The following is a 22,296-nucleotide window of genomic DNA, read 5'->3' on the forward strand; positions in this document are numbered from 1 at the left end:
ACACATCTTTAGTCCCTGTCGGACAGGATCTTTTTATGACTACTGTTCTTACTCTGTGTTACATGACTGCAAGTGGTGCTCCATTCCTGTGTAAGAGGCAGTCAGATGAAAATGAGACAGAGGGAAAAAAAGCAAGTAAACTGGTTATTATTTCAGAAGTAATTGGCATATCTGTTAATCCATTTATCCCTCTGTGAGACAAGCAGTCAGTGGCTTCATGGAAAAATGTTTTTAGTTGCCTGTGGAACCACAGTTGCACCCTGGCATGCAACTCTTCGTTCAAATCAAATTGACAGCCACATACGTCTCTCTTCAGGGCTCCAAAATTATGGAAATAGTGTGGGAAGAGATTGGACTGTACGGAAGATGTGCACCTATGTTGTCAACATTGTTTAGAATACACTGCAGAAGTTTTGCTGGGAAGGCCTTACACATCCGACACACTGTCCCAATCTCTCCCTATGTAGTTCCCATATTCTTGGAGCCCTGAAGAAAGTTGTTCATGGTCTCCAGTTTCCTTCATACAAAGAAGAGCATGCCTGGGAACACTTGTGGTTCCATAGAAAACTGCAAACATTTTTCCATGAAGGCGCGGACCAGCTTGTCACACAGTGGGGCAAATTTATTAACAGATATGTCAATTACTTTTGAAATAATAAATAATCTGTCTCATTTTCATTTGACTCCACTTTATAGGTGTGATGGGCAGTCTATGTTCATAAACTGACGAATTGGGCAACTTCGTTCATGGTATGGTCGAGGGCACATCAAATCACAGTAGCTTGTTTCTACCATTCCTTCATGTCTCTGTGTCAGTCCATGTGTCTGTGGTGATTCCACACAAATGACTGTCACTTACACACCACTTCAATGCCACCATATAGGTCAGCAGTGGAGGGTCATGTGACTATTAGTTACCAATTCTTTACTATCTGCAGCACTCCAAAGTGACCAGTGTGCTCCTTTAAGAGCACTAGTAAAATTTTGTCTGGTGATCATCAAATTGGTTCTCTTTTGTCACACTTAGTAGCTGTTTCATAACCATTGCTTTGTGTGTGGTATTTTTAACTATTCTATGACATTTGAATTGGGTCAGTGTCCCTTTTACTACAGCAAATGCCTTTTTTCCTTTGGACTTATTTAAGAAATGTCATTTGTTAAATGCCCATGAGCCTGAACAAGATTTCTGTACGTACTATCCAGGTCGTATGTTGAACCTTGCCTTGAATATACCCACATAGAAAGTTTGGACACTTTTTTACATCCTAAGCTATGTTTCTCATGTTTGGCAGAGTTTGGTCTGTGGCCTCTGGTACTAGAAGTGTACTGCCTACCTTGAAGATGACATAATCTCACCACATATCTGTTAGCAATAAGGAGAATGTCCACTTTCTCTATATTTGCTAGTTTCTTCCCAAAATTGATGCAAATAATCTTATTGTAAAATGCTGTTAGTATTTGCTTTATTTCAGTTAGGTTTTAGCTTCAGAAGAATCTAAAGTTCATTAATCACTGTAGGTTGCCCGTTTGGTGGTTTCCTCCTTTTACTACACACTAGTTCCATTTGCAAATGAATGCATCCTATTTTTCTGTCACTTATGAAATCTTATGATAATAGCACTGATGGTCAAAGCTAGACATCCCATTTTTGACAATTACCAAGTTTTCAGATTCAGTCTTGCCCCAGTAGCATTAGCATCGTGGTGATAATCTCATTTTTCACATCTCTGTCAACTGAAAAGAGAAATGTTACTTCGTATTTTTGTGACATGTTGCTATTTAAAGAACACTGATGCCACATTGAAATGTCTTCAGTAATTTTGCTTTCCTGTAAATTTTTGTCTTGATTTCCATGAAATCTATTTTTACTGCAGAACTTGGAAAGACTGCTTTTATAAATAAAGATATAGTAGTACCTACTTACATCTACATAATTGTTATCCACACTGCTGCAAGTTAAAAATGTGGGTTCCCATTGCACTTGTAGCATGAGTCTTTGAAAAATCTTTGAATACCGGAAATCAGAAAACTTCATAAAAAAAAGTGCTTAATTTAATTGTAAGATGAAGTTTGTTTATAGCCTGCTCACTGTACCATACTTACACTTCACAATTTGTTATTTCTTGCAGAATTGAAGAACTGAATAAGAAATTGAACTTGAAAGAATCTGAATGTAGTAGCATACTGGAAGAGCTTGAGAATTGCAAGCAACAGGTGGATGCTGGAAAAGAAAAAATAATAGTTTTGGATTCTGAGTTATCGGAACAGAAACAGAAACTGAAAATGGTAAATCTATCAGTAACCATACAATCTTCACTTTTCCATTGCCCACATTATCTAATTGTGTGTTTTTTACAGCTTCAAGAACAACACGAGGAATTGAAACAATCACTGAAAAATAAAGATCAGTCATTTTCTGAAATAATAGAGCTAAAACAGAAGTCTATTGATGAATCTATTGCACAGCTGAAAAAGATGAAAGAAAAACTTGAGCATAAAGATAAAGAACTTGATGAATTACAAGTCAAACTCAAAAGCAGTGTTGAAGAAGAAAACAAAACTAAAGCAACATTGACCAAGTTAAAACAGAATTATAATTCACTGGAAGCTGAACTGAAATCAAGGTAAGGATGATACATGTAGCAATAATTTGGTAAATATGTAAAATAATTCTAAATTTTATTGTACTGTAAGGGTTATAATACAAGACTTCTACAAAACTTGTAGCAGATGAAAGTTTCAACTAAGTGTAAGCAAGTGCAGCATAATCTAAGTTGAAAAAAATCTCTTATATGTTTTGAATTCAGCACCAATGACAACTTTGGAACAAGGCTGAGATACTTAACTTGGCCTTACAGACTTGTTAAAATGGAATTTTTAAGTAAAGATGCTTTGTGCCATTTCAGTGGGGGAAACTTTAAGAAATAATTGTGCTTCATGTGAATGGCTGCTTCTAAATTTTAGGGAACCTATGTTCACAAAGAATTTGAGGAACATTATGTTACAGACACATGTATTACGTGAGAATTGTGTGATAAAATTTGTCATAGCAAGACATATTTAGAAGCATAAAAGGAAGTTGTATTTCCCCTGTTCAGTGAAAAGCAATCTCATATTGCTTGTAACAGGCCCTGTCTGTAATAGTCATACTGTATTTTATGAAGAATAAATGTAGATGTAATCATAGCTTATGAACTGCCTCCTTAAAGATGCCAAATAGTTTTTCATTACTGCAGTGATTAAAAATAGATACCTGGGTGCTTTATTTTTGGTTTTGATAGTCTTGCATTCGAGTGAAGTTTCAATTATATCCCTTTGCAGAGACTTCAAAATTGAAGAACTGAGCTCCGCTTTGAAAAAAAGTAAAGAAGTTAGTGCTAAGCAGGAAAGTGAACGTGCGGAATTAGTTGCTAAAATTCAAGCTGGAGAAGGTGCAAAAACAGTAATTCAGCAACTGACTCAGGAGACGGTAAGTTCTTTTACTGTTAAACACAAATTGGAAACGGAACTTAAGCTGTGAGATGTAACTATTACAAATATATTTGTACTGTAGTGTTTTATTTATAAAGCAGTTTCAATATGCCTTCGTTAAAAAATCTTTGGAATCAGTTGTGTTGTTATCACGTTGAATGAGGAGCTGCATTGATTTCAAGCATGTCTTTGTAAGAGACCTAGTGAGTTTTCTGGCAACCATTCTTAAAATATGGCTTTCACTTTGCTCTTTAATTGTAGTGTTTCAGTGAATTTCATGAATTTATGAGAAAGATCTCAAAAATCATCCACCCCATCTATCTGTAATAGAAAGCTTTACATTATTTCACCAATGAATTGCTTTTTTGTTCGGTGTTATATCTACTGGGTAAGAACTAGCCTATTGTCATTACAAATTTGGTTTATGAGACTATAAAGTGATACAATGCTTGTGACTGCCTTAATTAACTGGTAATAATATGTTCTGTTGTAAAAACTTGGGAGGTAGGGAGAGAGCATAATTAATGTTTGTTGACTATAAAATTTATGCTTTATAACAGTAAATAAATGTGATTTAGTAATTCCAATTACATCAGAGAGTAAATTATCTAATAATGTGCACTCTGAACAAATTTGGAATGCTTGCAAATGTATGGCATTTAGTTTGTCATTGAGGGTGATTGCAGGTAAGGTATATAATCCTTTTGGATGAAAGTAGTTGTATTAAAAAGCTACTAGAGGCATTTTAAATGACTGGCTCATGTTCAAGTTTTATCTGAATTCGTCTTGTACTGGAACCCTGTGTTGATTTGCCTGTTCCCACATTCACTATACTTTTGATAATAGTATTCGTTGAACACAAGGAAAAAAAAATCCCTATTTTGTGATTTCAGATTAATAACAGCAGTTGTCAATTCATAGAAGAGCAATGCATTATTATTTTTCCTTTAAGAGCTACACTGTGCGTTGTCAAAATTGGGGCAGCTCCCTAAAACTCATGAAATGCAAATATGTACATTGTGCTGTCAGTCTGAAAAAATTAAACCATGTCTTATTTATCCAGGACACTCGCATAAGAAAGTAAATGTTTTGTGTGTGTGTGTGTGTGTGTGTGTGTGTGTGTGTGTGTGTGTGTGTGTGTGTGTGTGAAAGCAATAGGGTTCATATGTAAAATCTATGATTAAGTTGAGCAGACTAAATTGAACAGGTATTAGATGTTCCCTAACCAAAAAGCTTTGTTGAAGATATATTATCTTAAAAAATTGGGTTTTTGGCTTCAGCATGTTTTCTGCAGCTCACATCTTTTGTCAGACAACTGGAACCAGGGGTTTTTAGGCATATGTAGCTTAACTTATAATGAGTGTCAAGTGCAGTGCTAAAAAGGTGTGGACATATTTATGCCTAGTAAGTGCAGCAGGAAACAGATTTCGGGTAACCCGAGCAGTCAGCATCAAACTTTCATCTTTATGAACACAACTGTGGAGTACAAATGGACAAAATTCAAGACAAGTTTGTAACAAGCAAAGTCATAAGGGATGGGAAAGACCTGCCATGTCTCAACAGCTCATTAGAAAGATTATCCGGAAGTACAGAGTGCTTCACCACAGAGTTAAACGTAGCAGAAACCATGCAGAAAAACAAAATCAGAAGTAAGCCAAAATGAATGAAAGGATAGCTACGTGTGGAATGTTCAACATTGTAAAAATCTACCATCTGATAGAAAATAATAAGAAATTCTGGTTTTTCATTAACTCGGTAACTGTATCAAGGCCATTTGTCCAGTCTCTCAGTATCCATGTTGGCACAGGAGGATGAAAGAGATAAGGCCAAAAATACTAAATTCTGTTTTCAGCTATGGTCCAACGAGGAAGGTGGTAGTGTGATTCAAACAGTCGTCATTGTACAAACACCAAAATCCAAATAAGCGGCCACAGGATATAAAGTTCTACTAAAATCACTTAACAGAGGAAAGGCAACTGAACCTGATGGCGTAGTTATGCAATAATACATAGAGTATGTGAAGGAAGTTGCACCTCTTCTAGCAGCAGTCTGTCATAAGTCAGTGGAGGAGCACAGGTGGTTGGAAAAATACGAAGGTCATTTTTTGATTTCAAGAAGGGTCTTCAGACAGATGCACACACCTATAAACCTATGAGGTGTGATCAAAGACTGATGGGAATTTTTGTTTCTCTTTGAGAACCTTTATTTATTTGACATCAACTTTCTCCCCTTTAGAGTAATTCCCCTCAGATATAATACACTTTTCCCAGTGCTTTTCTAATCTTGGAAGCACTTCTGAAACTCACTTAAGGTTGTGGTGTTCAGTTCCTTCAGCAATTCTGTTTTTGTCTCATCAGTGGAGGCAAAACAACATTCTTTCATGTTTCTCTTCAGCCTCAGGAATAGAAAGAAGTCGCAGGGAGACATGTCCATGGCTGAGACAACATAACAGTTTTGTTTTTTGCCAAAAAATCACAAACAAGCATTGAGGTGTGAGCGGGAGCATTATCGTGGTGCAATTTCAATGGTTGGTTTTGCCACAATTCTGATGATGATTTTCTTTGGATTGCTTTACACAAACAACCCAAAACTTCCAGGTCATACTCCTTATTGACCATACGATCATATGGCAAGAACATTTGATGCACTATCCCATTGTAATAAAAGAAACGAGTGAGTATAACCTTCACATGTGATCAAACTTGTCAGACCCCCCGCCCCCACCTCTGTCCCCCAGTCTTGGCTCTTCAAGCAGTTTCCATTGGGGATGATTGGGCTTTGGTTTCGACTTCGTATCCATATGCCCATGTTTCATCATCTGTTATAACCTTCTTTAGAAGTTCTGGATAATTGTTGACTTCATTCAACAATTTCTCAGCGATTGCTACTCAACATCATTTTTTGTTGAAAGTCAACAGTTTTGGAACAGACTTTACTGGTCCTTGTTTCATGCCCAAAACATCTGAAAAAATTGCTTGGCATGAGCCAGAGGATATGCCGACATCATCAGCAACCTCTCTGATGGTGATTTGGTGATTTTTCCAGGCCCCTTTTCCTTACTTCTTCCGCATTGTCATCGGTAATTGGTGTGGTTGGGTGTCCAGGGATGTCATCGTCTTCAATATCTTCTCAACCCCCTTTGATGTTTGTACCTCTCGTAAACTCTTGCCTTACTCATTGTAGATTCATCAAAAACCACAGTCAGCATTCTGAATGTGGTGGTGCACTTTATGCCATTTTCAAGCAAAATTTAATGAAAATTCTTTGTTCCATCTTTTTCGAAAATAAAAATTTGCCAAGCTCTCGAACTGTCACCTGTAAACTAAATATTCAAAACAGCTGAAAATGCAAACATCCATCAGGAACATGTGTACTGATGAGATAAATAAAAATTGAAAATTGGTTGTATGAAGCCCACAAAATTAAAAAATTCCCGTTACTTTTTGATCATACCTCATATATGACTGACATAAGTCTGCTGTAGAATTTTGAAACACACTTGATGCTTGTTTATTATGTCCTTTCTGCAAACCAAAAGTATCTGTAGAAGTCAACATAGATCCCGAAAACAATAACCAAGTGAAACCCAGCTCACTCTGTTCATCCACAAAACCCAGAAGGCAGTACGTGTTGGTGGTCAGGTTGGTGCTGCTTTCTTTGACTTCCAAAAGACATTCAATACAGTTCCCCAGTGCTGCCTAAGAACAAAAAGCAAGGATACCTTTGTGATTGGATTCAAGAATTCCTTGCAAATAGAATACAAAAATAATTCTGAATGAAGAGAAAATATTAGACTTAAAAGTAGCTTGAGAAATGTCCTAAGGGAGTGTTATAGAACCTTTGTAATATATATAAATTGCTCGGATAAGCTCCTTGATGCTATTGTCTTCCTAGAAAATCCTTATTACAAGGATTGTCAGTTCACTCTCAATGAAAACAAATGTCACACATTGCACATAAATAACAGGAAAAACCTGTTATTGTTTGATTGCTGAACAATCTGTGGAAAGAGTTACATTCATTTAATATCTGGGACTGTGTCCATAGATCAGATTAAAGTGGTGCAACTGCATATAACTAATTACCGGGTAGGCAGGTGCCAGATGAGAGTAATTGAAAGAATACTCACAAAGTGTAATCCAACCAATTGTAATTGGTAGAGTTGATGGTCATCACAGAGCTTCCCCTTGATGGCCACATGTTTGCTTCACAGTGCAACCTCCCACATCTGGCACTGAACCATGCCAACTGACATGGGAAACACAATAGTATGTTTAAACTACACCATGATTCAAAGAAGGGATTTTGTCGTCATGTGTTTGCAAGTTCATTATTCTGAACTGATATTGTTTCCTTCCTCCAACACTGTCAAAATCCCTTCCTCTACAGGGAGAATGAAGAAGTCTTGAACAGCCTGCTGATGATGAGATATGGCTCATGAACAGAATGGCTGGACTCAGAGGAAGGTGATTCAGGTATCTGATCTTGAATTGTGTAATGCCTTTGGCAGTTATAGAACAGATGGTGTGTTGACAAACATAACTCACCATGTTAAGACTGTCAGTCAACACGGGAGAATGCTGCAACAATATGCGGGAATAATAACTAATATGGTAAATGATGACATTCCCATCCTGAAACTAAGTTAAACAGTTTTGTCTTTCTAAATGTGTCCATGCACAGTTTAGGTCATAAGGCCTTAGTTTTCAGAAAGATCAAGATCAACAGTCATCACATTTGAGAGCTTTAATACTCATCCTTTTTTCAGTTTTACCCTATTTAATAAGACTAGAGATAATCTTTACTTCATACAAAAATTACAGACTAACATTATAATACAGATAAGAATAACACACTATGTAGTTATAATCAGAATCCAACTCTTATCATTAACTAATTGTGCACAGATGTGTTTTCTTGCATAGAATAAAAGTTTCTTTTCTGGCAACTGTTCGGCAAAAGAAATTTGCATACATCAAAGTGTCTTTTATTCAGTTCGCACAGTGCAAAAGATTTGTTCATTTTGAATGGCTTTATGACATTTGTCAATTGATAAACTGTCAAGACGAAGTTCAGGAAGAGACTGCCTGTATGATAATATGCAATAAGATTATCCAACCACAGTGGCTATGTGCCTGTGGTAGTTTAGGAATGGACATGTTGCTGTGGATTTGGATTGCTTCTCATGGTAGATAACCTAATTGATGCTACCCAATATAGTCATATTATGGGTGGTTTTATGATACAATCAGTGTGAAAATTATGTCCTGAAGGATTAATTTGTTTCCAGCAGGATCAGACCTCAGTACACATGTCAACTATGGTGCAACAATGGTTTGCAGAACAGAATGAGATTTCTCTTTTTGAAAGGCCTCTTCCTGCACCAGATCTCAACCCCATTAAAAATCTATGGCTAGAGACAAAACAGACCATATGAGAAACCAGACCCGACTCTGCATATTGGAACATCGCCTTAGCTGGCTAGGAGGAGATGGCAGAAATTGAGATATTTATTACTCACCTCGTACTCTTTTCCTCACAGTACACAGATATCCATTGAAGCGGAAGACCTTTGGTCAGGATTTTATGTGGTAGAAAAACCACAAGCTGTGCACCTTTGATGACCAAAAAAATTGTATTAAAAACTGTGAACAGTTACTCTGTTATTTTGGTATTCTTAATAGAGTAAAAAAATTTGCTCAATAAAACAAAAAGGAAAAAAAAACAATTGCCAAATGTGATGTTTGATTCAAATCCTGCCATTGCGCCTCAACTTATTTGCCTGTCAACTATACCATCAAACTATGACATCAATAATATTGTGTGCTCCAGTATTCAGGCATATTTTACTGTTGTTATGTGATTGACTACACCTCATGACTTGAATTTCTTTTTTCATGTATGAAATCCTAGGGATTACACACAGCAGTTTTTATTGTGTATTTTGAAAGGATACATATTTCATGCTAAGTGTCAATAAAGTATAACTTCCTCAATTACACTCTTGCAAATATAGGTGCCCTGTACTTTTATGGGCAGTACTGTACACTTTATAATATGGTTGGTTCTTGCATAATGTGGCAAGCAGCTCAAATTTCATTTATGTGCTATGAAATTCCCATGTTGCATATAGTGTCCTTGGCCCAGAATGGTACTGTAAATACAAAATTGTGGAATCCTCGCGGAAACAATTTTAACTGGAAAAACAGTTTTCCACAAGGAAGTATATTAAGCTTCACAGAGTTTGCTATCATCCTCCGTAGCTTAAGATAAGTGAGCCAACACAGCGGCCTGAATTCAATCACTTTTTTGCTTGATTTTGCTCCTTCACCAACCGTGTAACAGCATCATGTGTGTTGAAACTGATGTTAAATATCTGTGAGACAAGGGCAGTGCATACAGTCTTTAAGTTTTAGGCAGCAACAACAATGTGGGTATGCTTCCACAATTCACAATACACATTTAGTGCACCTACATTGATAGTGATGGGCTCTATTCGAGGTGTGAAAAAGTCTGTGAGGTTTCTGGAGCTTTCATTTAATTACTAACTTATATGGATACCACACCTAAAGGACTTAAAAACAAGCTCTGTTAATGAACTAAACATGTTGAAGCACAGGGCTTGCAAAGCAGCCGTTATTTCTTCTGTGGGTTTACAATGCTTTAGTGTGGTCCTGATAAGATTGTTGATGCTGGCTTTATGTATAAATGAGGACTATGTTTCTGAATATCATAATTGCCAGTCCCAGCCTCTATGTCAATAATAAGGAGTACTCATTAATCATCTGATGGCATGTTCTCATGTTACGTCAGGCTCTAAGGATGTTGTTTAATTGGCAGTCTCTTTCACCTGTTTGAGTAACTGCCTGTGTAAATAGCATTCTTAAATTGTGTACAATTAACTGTCAGTTGGGATCCTTGCAGAAGTAAACATAGTGACATTTGGTGAGGACAAAGGAAACTGGGCCAAGGTTGCATTGGACATTGACACTGGTTGATAACAAGGTGCAGAATTATTTTGAACTTATAAATGAGTACAAGAGTGATAACACTGCAGACTATATATTTAAGAGATTATTTTACAGTTTAAATCAGCACCACAGCTCTATGCCAATCTACAGAAATGGGTCTAAGCAGAGAGACAACTTTGGCTGCTCTTCGGTTCACCCCACAAATCACTGTCTACAACTCAGAATATGCAATAGTAAGGGCACTAAGGCAGCTAAGATGTGTTCGAGCTACACAAATTCCTCATGTGTTTTCTCTGAGTGAATTGCATCCAGAGAAGTAGGTGATATTTTGCCAGCTACTAGGACATGTGGGGCATTTGACACAATGGATGGCCTATGCAGCAACAAAGAAGGTCTGCACAATACATTTAGTGTCGAGGTGTAAGACCCTTTTCTAATGCCCAAGCTTTTGAGTCACAGGGCACGTGTTGACTGGAAGAAAAGTGTCAGGAAAGTGAGGGTCAAATAACTGTGGCAAGTAAAAGTGATTATCCAACAGTGACCAAGGAAGTGTGATGAAGTGCTTCTTACTGGCCCCGTGATATGCACAATCCTGTGGTGGAATAACTTTATGGGTACACTATGTATTAGATCATTATGTTTTATATGCTTACAAGAGTGTATCCCTGCAATTAGCTATGAACTTGGCCTCGATTTTAGCAGAGGTTGGAGAAGTGTATAGAGATTTTAAAAAATTTGAGGGGCTCTGGAAAGCCCTATCTTTCCATTGTTAAAATAGCACTTGTAAATTACATGTTTTCTCAGAAAGTATTTGAGCTTCAGTTGTTGAGGATGGATTATCTTCATCTCCTGCAAACTCCTCCTCCAGCTTCCTCTTTGTCCTCCTCTTGTCATCACTGAGCTTTTGTTTTTTGTACGAAACTTTCAGTTGCCAAAGTCTAGATCCCATTCATTTCTGTACATGTCCAAGACACTCAAATTTCCGCACTACGTCATTATCACCATAGGAATTCAGTTCTTGAGTATGTTTGAAACTTATAGAATCACAGTGTACATTCTGGTGGCAGATACTACACCATGAAGAGATGTGTCCCCGTTTATACCAAGTACTATTGAATCCTGCAGTCAAGTCTCTGTTACATCACTGCTTTCTATTACTGACTTTTCCACAGCTTTCTTCATAGATTCTATACTGATATCTTCTACTTTAGACTCTATAAATCTATTATAGTTCATAAACTTGGTTGGGGGATTTGGAAGATTCATCATGCCACAGAAAACTGCACCTGCAGTAGTACCCTTACCAATTGTACACAGGGCACAAACAGATCTAATGTCGTGTTCATGGATTTTGCTACCATTTTCTTCATTTGGAGTCACTGCGACATTGTTCCACAAGATGGTCATGTATGAACACTTACCACAAAGTTCCATTTCACTGGCAAGTTCTACGTGATTTTTTATAGATTGTTCCAGACCGACTTCACTACACTGAATACATCTTACACAATTTGAAAACATATCAAATATTTCATTCACATCCGATTCACCCATAAAACAATCATACTTTTCATTAACTGAACCAAGCTTCCTCTGCTACGTACTTTCTTTCTCACTTTCATTGCAGTAGGCCGGTGTACCAGCAAGAGTAGGTTCACACACTTGGTTATTGTCTTTATTGTTTACTGTAATAACACCTACCTTTGGCTTTCCAATATTTCTCCATTTCGTGAAAGCCTACAGAGGATTTCTAGGCACTTTATGTTTACCCATGATTATCCTTCAATAAAACAAAAACTTCAATGAACAGAATTCACTAAGAATAATGTCAGGATTCCAAAAGAGTAAATAAACATGAAACACACAACAATTGAGTAAGCGATATGTATCGAATTATCACAGGTTAGCCCCAACATTTATTTTCTCTCACATCAATAAAATGTACATGTGAGCATGTAGCTTCACGAGTACAACATTTGACAGCAACAGTGGCACAGTGGATCATGCCCATGCAGAATTATTTCAAAAATATTTTTAAAATAGTTGTAGTCTTCTGAACTGAATAAATTATATGTCAATTGAAAGGGGAAAGTCTGTAGATTTTTAAAACACAAAAAAGTAAAAATTACACATTTCATGATTTTGAACCTTTCCAAAGCCCCATAATAGAGCACACATTTTAACTTATTGCATATTGGCAGACACTTTCACTTTTTCAGTATCAGTGGTCAGGTTGCCACTTATATGAGGGAGAAAAAGTTGTTAACACCCTCTATACTTCTTCAGTGTTCATTTTTAACTAAAAATCATTTTGTTTGAGCATTAACGTTTCATGAAATTATGGTGGTGTGTGCAGGAGTGAGAGTATGTGCACTTGTTCATGCACTTGAGCCTGTGCAGAGTGCCATCCAACGATTTTGACATATTTCAGAATGGCAGGCTCTTACCCATTGTTTGTACCAATGGTTAGCCAGTCACATTAACTTGATATGGATTTTTGATTTGGAAGTTCTTTATTTACTTGTTTATGTTAAGCTTAAAAAGGTCTAACCTCACTTGTTCATTGAGTGCACTAGATCCAAACCAACTCAAGTAAATCATTGCCTGTCTAAGGAGTACATGGAATAATCTAATTACTCCTATATTTCATGTCATATGATAAGAAATAAATCATCTCATATAAAGTAATAGGTTGATGATGTGACTTACCAAATGAAAGTGCTGGCAGGTCGACACACACACAAACAAACACAAACATACACACAAAATTCTAGCTTTCGCAACCAACGGTTGCTTCGTCAGGAAAGAGGGATGGAGAGGGAAAAATGAAAGGATATGGGTTTTTAAGGGAGAGGGTAAGGAGTCATTCCAATCCCGGGAGCGGAAAGACTTACCTTGGGGGGAAAAAAGAACTTTTTTTTTTTAGACAGCAAAGTACAAATAAGCATGCTGTAATTCCATTATTTGCAACTGACTAACATCAGAGTGATTCCTGCAATCTGCAGCGGCGTGTATACTGCTTGGAAACTTCCTGGCAGTGAATCCCTTTCTGGCATAACTTCCAAGAAACTGCAATTTAGAAAAATAACATAACAGCATTATAAAATTGAAGTGTGATTTCACAGTTAAGAGTATTTCACTTATAACTATGATTGTGAACTAAGTTTGCACGACACTGTGTGTGCATGTGTGTAAATGAAAGGAATGCTGTTTCTTTCAGTCATTTTCAACTACATTTAGGAAATCAGTCTCTCTGCCTAGGCTCCACAATGTTTCTGTGTGAACTTGGCCCTAGGTAGTCACAATGATATCTCTCAGCGGCAGCCATTATCTTTCCGAATGAACCACAGATAAGTATAAAAGTGTTCAATCTTGTAAATCTACTAGCTGCTGAACATTTCTTTGGACATCCAGCTTTTTTTTAAAAAAAAAGATTCATCCAGGGGTGACAGCATTTCTGTGATAATGTAATGTTTCAGTGTCCAACTGGAAAAGAAATTTGTATCTCTATTATGCTGGTGAACATCCAACTGTGCTTTGTGCAGTCTAAAGAAAACTATCCTGTGCTATGGTACTTCAAAAAAGAATTGCCCTGGCAGATGCACCATACGATATGACCCTGTTAGCCCATAAAGATAATTGCTTGCTCCACCAAAAACTGGCAAAATGATTAACAGATCTTGGGCATTTCCAACAATGTCTATATCACACATCATCTTTGTTATCTGTAATTAAGATCCTACATGTTCTAACAGTATAAACAGTATTTTAGAAAAATACTTAGGTTTAGAACTTAAAAATTTGATATTTAGCTGTATATACACAGTAATTAATTTTTAAATGTTCCAGACATCATTACAAGAGAAAATGAAATCATTAGAAAAGAAGGAGGATGAGAAAAATAAATATGTCCAGGAGTTAAAAATGCAGATTCAGAATGTTACAACTAAGTACCAAGAATGTATGAAGGAACTGGAAACAAAAGAAGCAGAATTAAAATCAATGGAAGGCTCCTTGGGGACAATGAGCAATAATGCATCTGAGTTGCAGAGATCTTTGGAAGAAAAGGTACATAAAATTTTGCATTCTTGTGAAGAATCCATTTAAAATGTTGAAAATAGCAATTTTACACAATGTATTGTTAATATACTTCTAAATGGTTCTCTCTAATGCAATCAGTGTATTACTGTTGAATACACTTCATGATTTATTGTTGAAGTGAAGTGAAATAGGAGCCTGATGTGTGAACATGGTATCGCTTTTCCTGGCAGTAAAGTGTGAATTTAATTTTATTTTATTCTGCTCGTATATAAAAGGTAATTATTTGGAAATTTGTGGTAAGTTCTATGGGGCCAAACTGCTGAGGTCATTCGTCCCTAGGCTATTTATTTGTACCATGATGTCCTTAAAAAAGAAGCAATTCTCCTTTCTTACGTCCTTCCTTCCATATGCCCAGTTATAGAGTGTGTGTGAACTTGTTAGCTCCGTCTGACAGCATCCTTTTCTTCTTTGCCAAAATCTCTCTGCGAATTTGCTATGTTGTTTCTTGTGTTCCTGTGTCCATTATTTTCCAGTGGTCATTTTAGCTTTCTCCATGAATGTGTGCTTTGCAGCAAGGAATTCAAAGGCTTTGCTTTCTGCAATCGTATCATCTGTGGTGATCATTTCTCATAAGCCCCCTTAATTTTCTTCTAAAGAAGTGATTTTACCTTATTTAAATTTATTGTATTAAGAGTTTTTTTAGTAAATCTAGTACTGTCCATTCTGCACGTGTGACCATAGAATTTCAAGTGTCTTCTACGTATTGCATCAGTGAACCTATCAATTGCTGTGTATATGTCTGCAGTTTTTTTCCTTTAATCAATATACCGTTTGTATTAATGTGACTATAAATTTCTCTGAGAATCTTTTGCTGTTCCTCTCCACTTTAATCAACTTTTTAGTGGCTACCGTGAAATATAGTTTTTGTGGCTTATAATGCTTCGGGCAAAACAGCTGTCTTGTAATGTTGAAGTTTCACATTAAAAGAATCACTCATTTATTGTAGCACTTTCATGTTATTCTGTATGTTTTCTTGAGTTTGGTGACTCTTCCTAAATTGGCCAGTCCAGATGGTACTATGATTTCTGTGAGATATTTAAAAGAAGACACATATGAAGTTGTCACATATTTCATTTGTGTTGGGCCTCTTCTGATATTTTTATGTAAATTTTTCCATCAAATGATTCTTCTTATATGATATTTGGAGGCCTGTCTCTGATGCTATCTTGCTTAACTTTGTAATGGCATACTTGTCTTACTGAAGATAGATAGATCATCAGCAAAAGCTTCACTTTGATTCTCGTATCTTACACTATGTTAAACAGAAATGGGGAGAGACCATCTCCTTATCAAACTCCTCTAAATGCTTCAAAATGCTCAGTTATTTCAGTAAGAAACTTCACTTGAGGTTCTGTGTCTGTGAGAGTCTGTCAGGTTAGTTCACTAATCATCCTGCCTACTCTGAACTCTTCTAAAGTGTCCTAAATGGTTTGCCTGCCAGCAGGCACTTTCTTTTGAGCCACAAAGTTGACGAATGTGTTGGGACTTTGATGTATTCTTAAAAATTATTACCTTCAGCAACCAAATTTGCTTGTCACACGATCTACCTTTCCTGAAGCCTGCTTAATACTCAAAAATCAAATGTTCTGTTTACTCTTGAACCCTGTTTAAGAGAGTTTTGGATAAAATCTTTTATATAACTGGAAAAAGAGATTGTCCTCTGTGGTTGTTGACGTCTTTCCCATCACCTGTTTTATGCAATGTATGTGTAACAACTTTTTTCCAGTGCTTTGGAATTGTTCCAGTTTTCCATTTTTTGTTAAGAGTACAAAAATTCTTCTTATGAGTTCATCATCTTCTATTTTTGACATGTGTGCAGTTATGCCATCCTCTCTAGGTCATTTTCTATTTTTGTGTGATTGAATTATCTCACTTGTTTCTTGGTGTATACCCAGATAGATCCTCATAGAATGTCGTGTAGAAATTTCAGGTGTTGTTTTCTTGAATTCATACTGTATCTGTATGAGATTGCTTTTGTCGTAGGGACATTTTTTGCAGAAAATTGTTTTTTGAGGTTGATTTTTGTATCTACAATGAGGACTCCCATCTTTCAAATGTGTGTTGTCCATACCATTGACTCCATACCAATGATCACTCATCGACAACTTCATTGCGAATTGTCAACTATGTTTATGTTTCTAGGTTGGCTGTCATAATTTAGTGGCTGATGCCTGTACTGTGTTGTGGAGGTCTGACCACTCCTTGGGATCTTTTTCTTGTATATCACGAGTGAAATCCTCAGCACTCTTCTCCAGGCAGTCTGTATTAACTCTAGGAAATCATTGCCCTTAAATCTGGATCTGTTTGGGTGGAACCTAATTTTGATTTGTGTTAAGTTGTAATCTGAATCAATGACTCCCTTCTGTACACAGACATTTTGAACCTTGTACATATCCTTTCCAGAAATTGACACATGACCAATCTGGAATTCCACTAATAATGAGTTTGGGATTTCCACATTTTCTCTCTGCATAGAGGTCTTGCAAACTGTGGAGACACAGGACTCCATGCAGATGATGAACAAAAGCTTATTAGACATTCTCCATTCTTATTCATCCATTGATGCACTGGGTGAATTCTTACTATCGACAAGGATTTCTTTTCCATGCCATCTTATGCCTTAAAATCACCTAATAAGCTTCTCTTGCTTGTCATCCTCTAGTGTTTCCTAAAAATCTACTTTCTGAAGATTTTTCTTGCTATCACTATTAATGGGGCATAAGCTTTGTTGCTTGATTTCGCTGTATGGACTGAAATTCTTTCGTGTGGGGATGTAAGGCCATCAACTGAATCTTGGATTGTTTTCCTTACTGCTCTTAAAGTCCAAGTATTGATAAACTGCCTTTGATTTTTACTGCTTGTTGTCCTTTAAATATCCTGCAGTTCTTGAAGTTGAAATGGTTTTCAACTAGGAAATATGTTTCATAAATTAGGAGGATCTCAGTGGCAAATTTTCTAGGATGTCAGTCAGTTGTTTAAGTTTTCCAGTTTTTGGCAGGGTCCTGATATTAATAGCTCTTGAAAAGTTATTTTTCTTGCGATGAAGAGATTTTGGGGAGATCTGATTCTTCTGTGCGTGATGTTCCCGATGCCACAGAATCTGATAATCAGAAATAATTGTACTTCCATCCAGGGCCTGTACAATTGTATTGGTACCATTAGTTCCATGATGACGATTTTACAAGTTGAATGCATAATGGAGAGTGTTCTTTAGAATAAGAACACAGAATTACAGCTTGATTGTTGGGATCAAGAGGGGTGTCTAGATGTTCTCCAGCTAAGTTGTGTTTGGTCTGGTAGAGCTAGTTTAGTTTGCTCAAGTTTTCTGGCATTCCTATCTGCTGCCTTCCACGTGGGAGTAACACATCTCCCCATGCTATGACAATGCAACAGGCTCATGGAAGAAAGAAGCAGGTAACTACATACATTTCTTTTTGTTACATGTAAAAAAACCTCTATTTGAAGCTGATTCAAGGATTGTTCAGAATGTGTAAACCCATTTATAAACACTTCACATTCAGAATTTATTTTCTGACTTACTACACTCATGCTCATAAATTAAGGATAACTGCAGAATGTGGCACTACACAAAACTGTCACTAATAGCATAGGCACACAGGGAACACACACGACACAGATCTGTAAGTCCACGGTATCAGTGATAAGTTGAAAAAACCATCCCGAAGCAAATGTGCTACAAAACGCCACTGTTTCCTGCGTATGTACCCCGACATCAATATGGGATATGGTCACCATGCACACGTACACAGGTCACACAATGGGTTCATATACTCTGGATCAGGTGGTCAAGCAGCTGCTGGGGTATAGTCTCCCATTCTTGAACCAGTGCCTGTCGGAGCTCCTGTAGTGTCATAGGGGTTTGAAGATGTGCAGTGATATGTCGACCAAGAGCATCCCAGACGTGCTCAATGGGGTTTAGGTCTGGAGAAGAGGTAGGCCACTCCATTAGCCTGATATCTTTTGTTTCAAGGTACTCCTCCACGATGGCAGCTCAGTGGAGCCATGCATTATCATCCCTCAGGAGGAAGGTGGGACCCACTGCATCCCTGAAAAGGCAGGCATACTGGTGCAAAATGGTGTCCTGATACACCTGACCTGTTATAGTTCCTCTGTCAAAGTCACGCAGGGGTGTACGTGCACCAATCATAATCCCACCCCACACCATCAAACCATGACGTCCATACAGGTCCCTTTCAAAGATATTAAGGGGTTGGTACCTGGTTCCTGGTTCACTCCAGATGAAAACCCAGTGAGAATCACTCTTCAGACTATACCTGGACTCGTCTGTGAACATAACATGGGACTACTGTTCCAATGACCATGTATTGTGTTCTTGACACCAGGCTTTACAGGCTCTCCTGTCACCGGGGCTCAGTGGAATGCACCTTGCAGGTCTCCGGGCGAATAAACCATGCCTGTTCAGTTGTCTGTAGACTTTGTGTCTGGAGACAACTGTTCCCATGGCTGCGGTAAGCTCCCGAGCAAGGCTACCTGCAGTACTCCGTGGTCATCTGCGGGCACTGATGGTGAGATATTGGTCTTCTTGTGGTGTTGTACACTGTGGACATCCCATACTGTAGTGCCAGGACACGTTTCCTGTCTGCTGGAATTGTCACCATAATCTTGAGATCACACTTTGTGGCACACGGAGGGCCCGTGCTACGACCTGCTGTGTTTGACCAGCCTCCAATCGGCCTAGTATTCTACCCCCTATAACGTCATCAATATGTGTTCTTTGAGCCATTTTCAACACACAATCACCATTAGCACATCTGAAAATGTCTGCACTCTTACTCACTGCACCGTACTCCGACATGCACCAACACACCTCTGCGTATGTGGACTGCTGCCAGCACCACCGTGCGATGACCACAGGCCAAATGCACTGCATAGTCATACCCCGAGGTGATTCAAACCCGCAAACTGACAACCAGAGCATTGTTTCACCATGTATCAGCATTATCCTTAATTTATGAGCATGAGTGTATATGTCGATAACATTATCTTCATCTATAAAGTGTTTCGAGCTGCCATAATATCTGTGATTTACTGTGCTTTGTTGACATATGATTTTTTAGACTTAAAACAGTGGCAGATTGGCAGTGCTGTCTTAGTTGGTTTATTGGTGACAACATTTGCAGTTATACTATGGATCTATCATATGTAGTTTCATGACATCATGTAGAGTTCATTTAAATATTTCATCTAATAAATGCAGTAGCTGAGAAAATAAAACTTACTGATGGAGGAAGTGAGTCATAGAAGAAGATTATTATATCTGATACAAATTAGGCTGCCATAAGAGTAACTGCTGATTTTGTACATCTGAGGATCGTTGTTAACCAAATAACAGTACACTGAGAACTTCAGGTAATGTAATGATTTGCGATGTCACGACTTTTCAGTGAGCCATAAGATCACACTAAATGTGAAGGTTTCAAGTAAGTAATGAAAAACTATTTTAGGTCCTGTGTTCATTTCATGGCACATTGATTGTTCCCAGTAGAGACTTTCATCTTCCCACTCACACAACTGGAAATATCAGAACTACATGAATGAGATTAATGATAAAGTAATATGTTCTCCTTCATTTCCACATTGCTGGTTGTTAAGTCATTTTGTTCTGCTTTGCACCAATTACTGTCTTCTAGCATCTCTCAAGAAACTGTAACAGTTCATTTGTGAAGAATGACAAACTCTCCGTGACCACCAGTAAGCATCTAACATATAGTGCTGGAAAAAAAAGAGAGAGAGAGAGAGAGAGAGAGAGAGAGAGAGAGTTCCATTCCATACTGGGCACTAGTACAACAACCAGTTATGAATTTCTTGAAATAAGACAGTCTTGGTTGCAAAATCTCTTTTATTTGCAGGAACTGACACATTTCACCCTTTTGGGGCATCATCAGATTGGCCTAGGGATGAAAAACAACAACAGTGAGGCATATACAGATTAATGTGGGTAAATAGAGTTAATATGAATACACAGAAGACGCAAAGTTACAAGCTGTGCAGCCAGCTCTACAATTGACCGTAACTGTGAACTTGTTTGAAAATGAATGTGGAAAACCAAGATTGTCCATTAATGCCCACATATGGCATTAAGATAAAATTTTATAAGGAACCATTGTCCTGTCGTCATGGGATGAGTTAAAGCATTACAGAACCCAGAATGTGGAATACAATGCCAAGTATAACTTCAGTGTCCTCTGGAGGGGAAAAACTGTCACAAACCAAAAAAAATTTAAGAAATCTTACATGAATGGAGCCAACTGTGTTCCGGCGTACTCAGCATGGAGCATTGCGTACAGCTGACAAATGGATAATGCAGTCGGGAACAGGATACATCAGCCCTCCAAGCTGGCCATGCAAACATAGAGCCATAGAGGCAAGATTATACGACCATAATAGCAGACATTAAAGGTAGATGGCATTGGCTACCCAATGTGCTTACAAAAAATGATTGCATAACTAAATTACATATGTGGAAGACAAATTCGGTAAAACAGTGTATTATAAAGCAATAGAACTTAAAATGATGCTAAAACATTAGTCAAACCAATTAAAAGAAAAGGAATAAAAAAGGTAGCATCACATTCACAATAAAAACTAATGGTGGGTTGGAATAGTGGGTATCATAATATCATAATAAGACTGGTTTTTGCTAATCAACTGATCATTCAATAAAATACATTTTCCTGTACTGGAATGTTTCAGAATTACAATTTCCTCTAAAAGATGTAGCCTTTCCCGTTTGCTAACGGCATGGAGTACATGTAATTCTGTTTAACTTTTCCATACTTGTAAAGCAAATGTTCACTAAATCTGGTTCGAAATTTTCTGGCCCACATAAGAAACTTCACAGTTGACGCACTCAATTCTGTAAACTCCGGATTCAGCGTATTTGTCTTTACTAGATATTTCATTATGTATGTACCAATGCTGGACTTTGTTTGTTGATGAAAATATGACATTCAAAAGATATTTTCCGAATAGATTTGCAAGGCCATATGATAAGTTGACTACAAAAGGGATTTTAACAAATCTAGTGTTCTTTGCTAACAGATCTAATGGAAGTTTAGATTAATCAGGTTTTTTTGACACTGTTACTGATAGCAATATGCTTAATGTTAGTTAATTCTTTCTAAACAGAAGACTGACTAAGGGGAAGTTCTGTGATGCAGTGAATCATTGATTTAAAGCAGCTCATCTTATGACAATATGAATGACAAGAAGAGGAATGAATATGAAATCGCTTGTTGTTGGTTTGTGAAATATGTCAAATTTGACACTCCCTTATAGTTGTAATTCTAGGCCTAAGTAATTGATATTCTTGTTGTCATCCATTATCTAATGAGTGAAGGCCATCTGAGGGTGTAGCGAGTTAAAATCTTCAACCAGACATGGGACCTCATCCATAGTACCATCAAAGATGGTAAAAATGTCATCGACGTAACACCTATAGGAAAGTATCTGTTCGGATATAACTGTATCATTCTTCTTAAGGTAGCCACCTTCTAAATGATTAACAAAAACAACAGCAATAAATCCCGCCAGACAGCTACCCATGGCTAAGCCCTTGTGTTGCTCATAAAACTGATTATTGAATGAAAAATAGTTAGATGAAGTGATTAATTTAATAAGTAAGATGGTTTCAGTGATCTCATCTACTGTGAGCTGATGCTGTCTATGAAGACTGTTTTCAGTGAGGCTAATAGTCTCATTGATGGGAATA

The 22,296-nt window shown here is 37.4% G+C and overlaps 1 protein-coding gene across 1 annotated transcript in view; it reads left to right on the forward strand.

The window, feature by feature from the left end:
• Window positions 1-22,296, forward strand: part of LOC126470101 (early endosome antigen 1-like) — a 208,493-nt gene that overhangs the window by 149,316 nt on the left and 36,881 nt on the right. Inside the window, exons 7-10 of the mRNA XM_050097673.1 lie at window positions 2,130-2,286; window positions 2,359-2,624; window positions 3,322-3,469; window positions 14,292-14,510. Coding sequence (XP_049953630.1) covers window positions 2,130-2,286; window positions 2,359-2,624; window positions 3,322-3,469; window positions 14,292-14,510 — 790 coding nt within the window. The remainder of the gene's footprint in view (window positions 1-2,129; window positions 2,287-2,358; window positions 2,625-3,321; window positions 3,470-14,291; window positions 14,511-22,296) is intronic.

This window comes from Schistocerca serialis, chromosome 3 (assembly GCF_023864345.2).
Source record: "Schistocerca serialis cubense isolate TAMUIC-IGC-003099 chromosome 3, iqSchSeri2.2, whole genome shotgun sequence".
In the NCBI taxonomy this organism is placed as follows: domain Eukaryota; kingdom Metazoa; phylum Arthropoda; class Insecta; order Orthoptera; family Acrididae; genus Schistocerca; species Schistocerca serialis.